Source organism: Littorina saxatilis, linkage group LG16, assembly GCF_037325665.1.
Source record: "Littorina saxatilis isolate snail1 linkage group LG16, US_GU_Lsax_2.0, whole genome shotgun sequence".
Classification (NCBI taxonomy): domain Eukaryota; kingdom Metazoa; phylum Mollusca; class Gastropoda; order Littorinimorpha; family Littorinidae; genus Littorina; species Littorina saxatilis.
Window position 1 is genome coordinate 6,593,953 of NC_090260.1, and position 12,080 is coordinate 6,606,032.

At 48.7% G+C, this 12,080-nt stretch overlaps 1 protein-coding gene across 1 annotated transcript; it reads right to left on the minus strand.

Moving 5' to 3' along the window:
- Nucleotides 1-404: 404 nt before the first annotated feature.
- On the minus strand, nucleotides 405-11,546 carry LOC138950274 (uncharacterized). Its single transcript, XM_070322022.1, has 6 exons — nucleotides 11,467-11,546; nucleotides 5,116-5,775; nucleotides 4,261-4,445; nucleotides 3,427-3,939; nucleotides 2,284-2,648; nucleotides 405-1,487 (listed from the first exon to the last, which is right to left on the minus strand). The coding sequence occupies exons 1-6, from the start codon at nucleotides 11,518-11,520 to the stop codon at nucleotides 1,078-1,080; spliced, it is 2,187 nt and encodes a 728-aa protein (XP_070178123.1). The 5' UTR covers nucleotides 11,521-11,546; the 3' UTR covers nucleotides 405-1,077.
- Between the last annotated feature and the right edge of the window lie 534 nt (nucleotides 11,547-12,080).

The following is a 12,080-nucleotide window of genomic DNA, read 5'->3' on the forward strand; positions in this document are numbered from 1 at the left end:
TGTAAAATGTCAACCGACATTTCTCTGTGGCAGACATTGAGAGATGAACACGAATGTCTTCTCTCATCTCTGTCTGTCTTTCTCTCTCGCTTTCTCTCTCTTTGTTTTGTAGAAACAAAAATGATACTTTTTTTTTAAATTGCAAATGATTGTGACATTATGCGTTAATTGTTACAGTTACATCGTTTGTTTTGTTGTTCAAAAACCAGCAAATACTTTTATCATAAAGCTCTTAAATATTGATTTTATCTTATTTATTCTCTCTCTCTCTCTTTCTTTCTCTCTCTCTCTCTCTCTCTCTCTCTCTCTCTCTCTTTCTTTTTCTCTCTCTCTCTCTATCTCTCTCTCTCTCTATCTCTCTCTCTATCTCTCTCTCTCTCTATCTATCTCTATCTCTCTCTATCTCTCTCTCTCTCTCTCTCTCTCTCTTTGGTAAACAGGTTTACGTCCCTTTCCATACACACAGATTCTCCACTCAACCAGGAAATGGTAGGTTGTGACGTCATTTGTTGATGACCTTGTTTAGATTTGACGTCATCAAACTCTTGACTTTGAAGGAAAACCAATGTTCTAAATGAATTTTCCCTGTGTTTTATAAAGACGAAATTTCACGCAAGGTGTTTTGTCGGTGGTGATGATGACGGTGGTTGATGTCGTGGTGGAGGTGACGATGATGATGTTGTCGTCGTTGTCAGAGAGCGGCAGGTTCCTAGTCAATAAAACTTCTCGCTTTTAGTTGTTGTAGTCTTTGTTGTAGTTATTGTTGTTGTTGGAGTCGGTGTGGGCGGTGATGGTGGTGGAGGCGATGATGATGTTGTCGTCGTTGTCAGAGAGCGGCAGGGGGTGACGGCAGGTACTGTTCTGTCTTAAGTCACGAAGCAAATAAGTCCGTTGCTGTTTTACTTGTTGTAGATGTTGTAGACGTTGCTGTTGTTGTTGTTGCTGTTGTTGTTGTTGTCGTTGTTGTTGTTGTTGTTGTTGTTGTTGGAGGTCGCCGGGAGGTAAAGGAGATACGGGTGTTGGTGGTGGCGGTGACGAGATGTGGGTGTCACTCAGTGTTGCTGTCTATGTGATAAATTACTTCACCCAGATCACCTGGGCCGTGGACCGCGACATGGATCTCAGACGGCCGGTAGGGTCAGCACTAAACCAATCACTATCATACTCCAGGTAGACGACGACGGGTCTCTCCAAGCCCCACACTGTGTTCTCATGGGCCACCGTCACCGCCTGGTCTCGACCCCTACCTGCCGCTCTCTCTTCACCTGTGGGAGCAGACGTCATTTCCGCCAGTTGTCTAACGGCCGCTGTGTCGTTATGAGCCACCTTACGGGTGGGGACGCCGCGTGACTCAAGGCCCCGGATGAAGGGTGCTGGTGAGAAGAGGTCATCATCCGGTGTGTCTGTGTCACACTTCATGTTACCCAGCACAAAGACGTCATTGAAGGTGAGGCCGCCCTGCCCGTGGGGAGCGTGGTCATGGCAACCTGAAACATCACACACACCGTCAACACCACATCGTCATGGTGTGAAATACATCATCGCCAACTGCAACGACAACAACAACGATGATGAAGACAACGCCATCATCCCAGCAACAACGACAACGACGACAACACAATCAGCAACAACAACGACGACGACAACAACGATGACATCTCTGGCAACAACATCAACGACAATTTCACCACCAGCAGCAGCAGCAACAACGACACCACCGGCAGCAGCAACAACCACAAAACAAACATCAACGACGACCCATGTCCGACTCCCGCGCCATCACCGGTGTCAGCGACCCGTGAACAGGGACGACATCTACACCAGCAGCGCGACAACCACCTGCAAATTGTACACACAAAAAAATGTTTTATTCAGTGTCGATGTCAAGCACCTTACTCTGGCAGACTAATGACGTTATTTCTTAATGAGGTCACAGAAACATGACGTAATTATCTTCATTCATTTCGCTCATTGTATCAATAAAATGACGTCATCAAAATGTTGCACAATCACCTGAATCACACGTCTTGTTTTCTGAGACAGATACGTAGACAAATATGAAGACAGACAGACAGACAGACAGACAGGCAGACAGACAGACAGACAGACAGGCAGACAGACAGGCAAACAGAGAGACAGACAGACAGACAGGCAGGCAGACAGACAGACAGACAGACAGACAGACAGACAGACAGACAGGCAGGCAGGCAGACAGACAGACAGACAGACAGACAGACAGACAGACAGACAGACAGACAGACAGACAGACAGAGGTGTACTGACCGACACGCAGCGTGGTGAGTAAGTCGGCCACCAGCTGCCCGCATCTCTCACACCGCCATGGAAAGAGACCCTCATGTCCCTGTCTGCCACCCCCCCTGCTGTAGAGATGATCAACTGTCATCACGGGGGGCCCGTCAGAGGGCGGGGCGACAGGCGGCGCGGTGTATGCCGGGACCTTTCCTCCCTTCATATCACGAGCCTGCTCCACCTCTCTCACCACACTGGGTGGCGACCTCAGGGGCTGCGTCAGGTGGTGCACATAACGCTCCATGTCGGCAGGTAGTTCAAGCAACACGCCGGCCGCCCACAGGCTGACCGTTATGTGCCGTTGTTTCAACGCCTTGTAGATCACTGTGATGACGTCACTGTAACAGAACAGACAGGTGTGTCAGTGTGTATACAATACCCCGTTGTTTTAACGCCCTGTAGATCTCTGTGATGACGTCACTGTAACAGAACAGACAGGTGTGTGTCAGTGTGTATACAATACCCCGTTGTTTCAACGACCTGTAGATCTCTGCCATGACGTCACTGTAACAGAACAGACAGGTGTATCAGTGTGTACACCTGTAAATTACGAATACTGATTTGATGAAGTAACCCTGCAGAAGGACGTCACACGGTAAATCGTGCTGCCTGTATCTCTCCATTCTCTGGCGTGTGTTCTCCATGAAACAAAATAAAACCAAAAGTGCAGAGACACAGATATAAAATGACGTAATAGTGCATAAGACGTCAACGGAGTGACGTAAACATTCATACGACGAAAGCAGAGTAAGGTAAATGTGATTTACCTGTCATCAGACTCCAGGCAAAATCTGTTCAGCATGGCAGACAAACAAAGGGTGGCGCCTGATGGGAAAGACTGTTGACATCACTGATCAGTACCCGACACAGTGACAGTCGTTGACTGCACATTCTATATCCAATAAACTGTCGTAACGTATTGATTACACGGGAATAATTAAGAACCATTATTTACGCACAAACTCTATCTAATTTATTGACAGTTAGCATATAAGGAAGGTGAAAAAAAACACGTTTTCGGAATGATCAGATTATCTTCTACCGAACACGACCACACCGACCAACGCAAGAGTGACAGGAGGCAGTGTTAGATTCAGTGTACGGCGTCATTCTTACCCGTTGGCCTCATCGGCCAGGATGTGCACGCGCCCCTCAGTCTGTGCGTGTTGACACAGCTCCTCCACCCAGGCCTGCACTTTCTCCTCGCCTCCCTCTGTCCATCCACCCCAGTCCCGTACCCCCGCCATGTTGACGAGATGCACGCTGCCGGCGCCCTGTCCGACTGTTTTGCTCAACTGATGTCTAACCAGGTAGGCGGCAGCTGTACCATCGTCACTCGTCTGAAGAACAAAGACGGTGCGGCGATACTTCCTCATCCAGTAGGAACCCCTTAGAATTAAAATGATCGATTTCCCTACCCCGGGCGCGCCCCTGAAGACCCTAATGTCGTCGTCGTCGTGGTTTGGCGTGTGCTCCAGGACTTCAAACTGTTCCGGGAAAAGAGCAAGGCAAGACATGGGTCTGCCATGTTCTTCCCCGACAGCCTGAACAAAATGGCCCTGGGTCCACAGCTGTAGTCGCGGCTTGCGACTAAGGTACACCTGTACCGTTGCCAGTGGTACGGCGAACCTGCATTGATAAATATCACACTTTATGTAAGCTTGTGAACACACACACACACACACACACACACATATAAATACACACAACGAAATAGGGAAAGAAAAACACATAAAGAGGCCCAAAAAAGACATGCTAGCACACAAAACGTCACATACATAAATATACAAAAGAGAGAGAGAGACAGAGACAGAGACAGAGAGAGACAGACAGACAGACATACAGACAGACAGGCACAGACAGACAGACTCACTAATACTGCATGCACCTGTGTATTTATGCGTTTGTATTTCTCTGTGTGTGGTTACTTTACCGATAAAATGACTCTACCTTGCCACAAGCTTTTCATACGTGGAACCTCCCTTCATTGCGGGGTCCCCTGCCTTTCCCCCCTTCCAGCAGGTGTTCCACCAGGCGTCCCGTCTGGTGTCGTCTGTCATATCATCATGACAGAGACACCACTTGTCGACCCTTTGCCCTGCCTTCACGCCCAGACACTGCTCCAACTTCTGCAACTGAGGTCAACACACACGGACTGCAAATACATGGAGGATATAACAAAGAACGATTAACACGCGCTGCATAATATGACAGTTAAACTATACTTACATACGGAATCATCTGACTTCTGGGCCTAAAAGAAGAGTTTTTTCTGGACAAAAGCACCACAGTGTTTCCGTATGTAATAGAAAGCTGTCTGCCCGTTTTGAGCGACTCGCTTAAACTCAAATGACGTCGTTTTCAAATGTACCGCAAATTGACGTCAACGAAGCTACCTCAGTGTTCCGAAAGTGTTGTTCTCGTCAGCAAGGTAAACAAAGTGCGCGTGGAAAAGAGAAACTCAGTATCTGTTGATGGGGAAATTGTTATCCCCTCTTTCCCCTCTCTCTCTGTGTTCTTCAAACATTATCCGCACGTTCTCTCTCTCTCTCTCTCTCTCTCTCTCTCTCTCTCTCTCTCTCTCTCTCTCTCTCTCTCTCTCTCTCTCTCTCTCTCTCTCTCTCTCTCTCTCTCTCTCTCTCTCTCTCTCTGTGTGTATGTGTGTGTTTGTTTGTGTGTGTGTGTGTGTGTGTGTGTGTGGGTGCGTGTGTTTGTGTGTGGCTGTGTAGTTGTGTGTGTGCTGGCGTGCGTGCGTGTGTGTATGTGTGCGTTTGTAGAGGAGGGGGGGGGGTATTGCATACTTACATCGTCCATGTTTTGCAGCGCCTCCACTAGACAGCGTCTGGTCGTGTGAGGCAGGAGAATGGCCTGGTGGATTGCAGGCTGGGGTAGGTCCAAGTCACCCAGAACACAACGCTTCACGACATCTCCAGCTTGCTGCAGGTAATCAGCTGCCTTCCGCAATTCTTCTTGAACTGCATGAGGGTCCTCTTCTGTCTGACGTATGATTGCCCCCATCATTACTCCCCGGTTACGATCAATGACCAGCAGATCAACAAAGTCTTCCTCCAGAACTAAGTCTTCTTGCAGAACTGAAGGTTCTGTCTCGTCGCTGTTCATGCTCCTGGCGGCTGCCCCAGTGTAGAGGCTTCGGGAACCAGCGCCGTAAAGGCCACATTTGCCTTGAGTCATTATTATTAAAACTTCTTTCTGACTCTCTGCTTTGTCCTTGATCTTATTCATGCAGCAGTGGACTTTCTTCAGCGCTCTGTCTATGTGTACGACGTCACTGACCTCTGTACGCTTAGTGCTATCACTGTCGATTTGTTGTTGAGTTTTCAGCACGTCGATCAAGTCACCTCCCTGGGTGTGTTGTTTTGTGACGTGCACCGTGTCTACATGGTGCGGGGGGATCATATAGACGTCCCTGTGCAGGTTAGGGAACCAGGCGTTGAGAAACTCCCTCTGGAATCAAAGACCTGACGATGTACTGTCTCCTCAAAATAATGTTTGAACCTGTTCAAGGTCTTTTGAATAACAAAACTGTGTCGAGAGCAACACACGTGTTCGCTAGCAGTGTTGATAATACTAAGGACTCTCTGGGGAACGCTATTCCTACAGCTGTGTGTTATTTCACCCCCGCCCTCACCCCTCCCTCTCACCATCACAGCTGTTTCCTCCTCCCTACCCCTCTCACACCCCTACGCCCTCCCCCTCACCATCACAGCTGTTTCCTCCTCCCTACCCAACTCACACCCCTACCCCCATCCCTCTCCCCATCACAGCTGTTTCCTCCTCCCTACCCAACTCACACCCCTACCCCCATCCCTCTCACCATCACAGCTGTTTCCTCCTCCCTACCCAACTCACACCCCTACCCCCTCCCTCTCACCATCACAGCTGTTTCCTCCTCCCTACCCAACTCACACCCCTACCCCCTCCCTCTCACCATCACAGCTGTTTCCTCCTCCCTACCCAACTCACACCCCTACCCCCATCCCTCTCACCATCACAGCTGTTTCCTCCTCCCTACCCAACTCACACCCCTACCCCCTCCCTCTCACCATCACAGCTGTTTCCTCCTCCCTACCCAACTCACACCCCTACCCCCATCCCTCTCACCATCACAGCTGTTTCCTCCTCCCTACCCAACTCACACCCCTACCCTCTCCCTCTCACCATCACAGCTGTTTCCTCCTCCCTACCCAACTCACACCCCTACCCTCTCCCTCTCACCATCACAGCTGTTTCCTCCTCCCTACCCAACTCACACCCCTACCCCCTCCCTCTCACCATCACAGCTGTTTCCTCCTCCCTACCCAACTCACACCCCTACCCCCTCCCTCTCACCATCACAGCTGTTTCATCCTCCCTACCCAACTCACACCCCCTACCCCCTCCCTCTCACCATCACAGCTGTTTATTACTCCTCCGTCTCACACCCCTACCCCAATCCCTCTCATCATCACAGCTGTGTTTAATTCTTCCAGCACACACCTCTACCCCCATCCCTCTCACCATCACAGCTGTGTTTAATTCTTCCATCTCACACCCCTACCCCAATCCCTCTCATCATCACAGCTGTGTTTATTTCTTCCGTCTTACACCCCTACCCCCATCCCTCTCATCATCACAGCTGTGTTTATTTCTTCCGTCTCGCACCCCTACCCGCTTCCCTCTCACAATCACAGATTCGTTTAATTCTTCTGTCTTACACCCCTACCCCGACCCTTCTCATCATCACAGCTGTGTTTAATTCTTCCATCTCACACCCCTACCCCCATCCCTCTCACCATCACAGCTGTGTTTAATTCTTCCATCTCACACCCCTACCCTAATCCCTCTCACCATCACAGCTGTGTTGATTTCTTCCATCTCACACCCCTACCCCCATCCCTCTCACCATCACAGCTGTGTTTAATTCTTCCATCTCACACCCCTACCCCAATCCCTCTCACCATCACAGCTGTGTTTAATTCTTCTATCTCACACCCCTTCCCCCATACCTCTCATCGTCCCAGCTGTGTTTTACTTATACGTCTTTAACCATTACCCCCATCCCGCTGATCATTACAGCTGTGTTTTTCTTCTCCATCTCACACCCCTACCCCCTTCCCTCTAATCATCACAGCTGTGTTTTACTCTTCCGTATCACACCACTACCCACCCCCTTCCCTCTCATCATCACAGCTGGGTTTTTCTTCTCGGTCTTACACGACTACCCCATTCATCTCATCATCACAGCTGTGTTTTACCCCTCCGTCACACAACACTACCCCCATCCCTCTCATCATCACAGCTGTGTTGTATTCCTCCGTCTCACACCCCTACCCCCATCCCTCTCATCATCACAGCTGTTTTACTCTTCCGTCTCACACCCCTACCCCCATCCCTCTCATCATCACAGCTGTGTTTTACCCCTCCGTCTCACACCACTACCCCCATCCCTCTAATCACCACAGCTGTGCTTTACTCCTCCCTCTCATACCACTACCCCCATCCCTCTAATCACAACAGCTGTGTTTTACTCCTCCGTCTCATACCACTACCCCCATCCCTCTAATCACAACAGCTGTGTTTTACTCCTCCGTCTCATACCACTACCCCCATCCCTCTAATCACAACAGCTGTGTTTTACTCCTCCGTCTCATACCACTACCCCCATCCCTCTAATCACAACGGCTATGTTTTCTTCCTATATCTCGCACCCCTACCCCCATCCCTCTCATCATCACAGCTGTGTGTTACTCCTCCGTCTCACACCACCACCCCCATCCCTCTAATCACAACAACTGTGTTTTACTCCTCCGTCTCATACCACTACCCCCATCCCTCTAATAATCTCTGCTGTGGTTTACATTGGGTGTGCACGTTAAAGATCCCACGATTGACAAAAGAGTCTTTCCTGGCAAAATTGCTTGGGCACAGCCGGTTAATAATTGTCTACCTATACCCGTGTGACTTGGAATAATAGGCCGTGAAAGGTAAATATGCGCCGAAATGGCTGCAATTACTGGCCGTATAAAATTTCATCTCACACGGCATTACTGCAGAGCGCCTAGAGCTGTACCCACGGAATATGCGCGATATAACCGTCAGTGATTGATTGATTGATTGATTGATTATCACAGCCGTGTTTTCCTCCACCGTCTCACACCATTACTCCCATCCCTCTCATCATCACAGCTGTGTTTCCCTCTTTCGTCTTACACCCGTACCACCATCCCTCTCATCATCACAGCTGTGTTTTACTCCTCCGTCTCACACCACTACCCCCATCCCTCTCAACATCTCAGTTGTGTTTTACACCCATCCCTCTAATCACCACAGCCGTGTTGTCCTCATCCGTCTCACACCATTACCCCCATCCCTCTCAACATCACAGCTGGGTTTTTATCCTTCGTCTCACACCCATACCCCCATCCCTCTCATCATCCCAGCTGTGTTTTACTCCTCCGTCTCACACCACTACCCCCTTCCATCTCATCATCACAGCTGGGTTTTACTCCTCCATCTTACACCACTACCCCCATCCCTCTCATCATCACAGCTGTGTTTTCCTCCTCCGTCTTACACCACTACCCCTATCCATCTCATCATCACAGCTGTGTTTTACTCCTCCATCTTACACCACTACCCCCATCCCTCTCATCATCACAGCTGTGTTTTTCTCCTCCGTCTTACACCATTACTCCCATCCCTCTCAACATCACAGCTGTATTTTACTCCTCCGTCTCACACCACTACCCCCATTCCTCTCATAATCACAGCTGTGTTTTACTCCTCCGTCTTACCCCAGTACTTTCATCTCTCTCATCATAACAGCTGTGTTTTACTCCTCCGTCTTACACCACTACCCCCATCCCTCTCATCATCACAGCTGTGTTTTACTCCTCCGTCTCACACCACTACCCCCATCCCTCTCATCATCACAGCTGTGTTTTACTCCTCCGTCTTACACCACTACTCCCATCCCTCTCATCATCACATCTGTGTTTTACTCCTTAGTCTTACACCACTACTCCCATCCCTCTCATCATCACAGCTGTGTTTTACTCCTCCGTCTCACACCACTACCCCATCCCTCTCATCATCACAGCTGTGTTTTACTCCTCCGTCTCACACCCCTACCCCATCCCTCTCATCATCACAGCTGTGTTTTATTTTCCGTTTTACACCCCTACCCCCATCCCTCTCATTATCACAGCTGTGAGTTACTCCTCCGTCTTATACCACTACCCCCATCCCTGTCATCATCACAGCTGTGTTTTATCCTCCGTCTCACACCACTACCCCCATCCCTCTCATCACTACAGCTGTGTTGTTACACCCCCGGTATAGGGGTGTGTATAGGTTTCGGTCGATGTGTTTGTGTGTTTGTGTGTTTGTGTGTTTGTGTTCGCATCAAGATCTCAAGAATGAACGGACCGATCGTCACCAAACTTGGTGAACAGGTTCTATACATTCCTGAGACGGTCCTTGCAAAAATTGGGACCAGTCAAACACACGGTTAGGGAGTTATTGGTGGATTAAGATTAAGAGTGACATATTAATGGTCAAAGGGAAATAATCTTCTCAGTTGATGGCAGTGAGAATGGTTATTTCCCTTTGACAAACGGGGGGGGGGGGGGGGGGTTTTCCTACCTCGAAGGAATTTCTTGTTCTTCTCCGTCTCACACCGCTACCCCCATCCCCGTTATCATCACAGTTGTGTTTTTATCCTTCGTCTCACACCCCTGCCCCCATCCCTCTCATATTGACAGCTGTGGTTTACTCCTCCGTCTAACACCCCTACCCCCATCCCTCTAATTATCACAGCTGTGTTTTACTCCTCCGTCTGACACCCTACCCCCATCCCTCTAATAATATCAGCTGTGTTTTGCTCCTCCGTCTCACACCATTACCCCCATCCCTCTCATCATCACACCTATGTTTTTCTCCTCCGTCTCACACCCCTACCCCATTCTTTGCATCATCACAGCTGTGTTGTACTTCACCGACTATAACCATTACCCCCTTCCCGCTGATCATTACAGCTGTGTTTTCCTCCTCCGTCTTACACCACTATCTCCATCCCTCTCAACATCACAGATGTGTTTTCCTCCTCCGTCTCACACCACTATCTCCATCCCTCTCATCAACACAACTGTGTTTTACTCCTCCGTCTAACACCCCTACCCCATCCCTCTCATCATCACAGCTGTGTTTTACTCATCCGTCTCACACCCCTACCCCCATCCCTCTCATTATCACAGCTGTGTTTTACCCCTCCGTCTCACACCACTACCAGATTCATCTCATCATCACAGCTGTGTTTTACTCCTCTGTGTCACACCACTACCCCATCCCTGTCATCATCACCCGTCGCGATATAACCTTCGTGGTTGAAAACGACGTTAAACACCAAATAAAGAAAGAAATAATCTCATTATCACAGCTGTGTTTTACTCCTCCGTCTCACACCACTATCACATCCCTCTCATCATCACAGCTGCATTTTCCTCCTCCGTCTCACACCCCTACCCCATTCCTCTCATCATCACAGCTGTTTTTTCCTCCTCTGTCTCACACCCCTACCCCATTCCTCTCATCATCACAGCTGTATTTTACTCCTCCGTCTCACACCACTGCCCCATCCCTCTCAACATCACAGCTGTGTTTTACTCCTACGTCTCACACCCTTACCCCCTTCCCTCTCAACATCACATCTGTGTTTTACTTTTTCCTCCCCCTTCCACACCCCTACCACTACACTTTCAGTCACAGCAATCTCTGACACTGATGTCACACCAATCTATTGCCGCTGATGTCACACCGATCTCTTGACACTGATGTTGTCACACCAATCTCTAGACACTGATGTAACACCAATCTCTTCACACTGATTTCGACACTGTTGTCAAGAGATTGGTGTGACATCAGTGTCAAGAGATTGGTGTGACATCAGTGTCAGAGATTGGTGTGACGGAAAGTTTCAGTCAGCGTGTAAAGCAACCAGGCTGTTGATGGTTCGGGTCGTGTACACTGTGACAATGATCAAACCCTCACAAAACCTGATACGGAGTCTGAACGTGCCTACAAAATGATTCACCCTGAAAATTAACAATGTAAAGCTTGTAATGTTGGTGTATTTAGTGGTCAAGTTTGTTCGCTTACCTCACTGTTTGACAACCCTGACCCTTGGTCCTCGTGTTCCTGAGAGCTCGCCATCGTGCTGCTTGGCTCTGACCTGAAACATCATGAACATCTGATACTGTGACATGGCTTGGTAACATTGTGTGTGACCTGAAACATCATGTACATCTGATACTGTGACATGGCTTGGTAACATTGTGTGTGACCTGAAACATCACTGATGTACATCTGATACTGAGACATGGCTTGATAACATTGTGTGTGACTTAAAACATCATGTGCATCTGATACTGTGACATGGCTTGGTAACATTGTGTGTGACTTAAAACATCATGTACATCTAGACTACTCGTCATAAAAAAACTGTATAGATGCATTTGAAGGCAGATCTTTCTAATGAAGCTGTTGATTGTAAAACGGGTAAGTATATGACCGGAAAGGCCATTGAATTCCCCACCTTGTTCAGAAAACAGATTGCGTTAACATCACGTAGTGTCAATACAGTGCAACCTACAACACAGACACTCCCCAAAATCAAATTCGCAAAATGAAGGTTCCCGCGATAAAATCGACAACAAATCATAACAACTAAATCGAAACATGTTTAGCATGTCATTAGACAGAACAATCACATC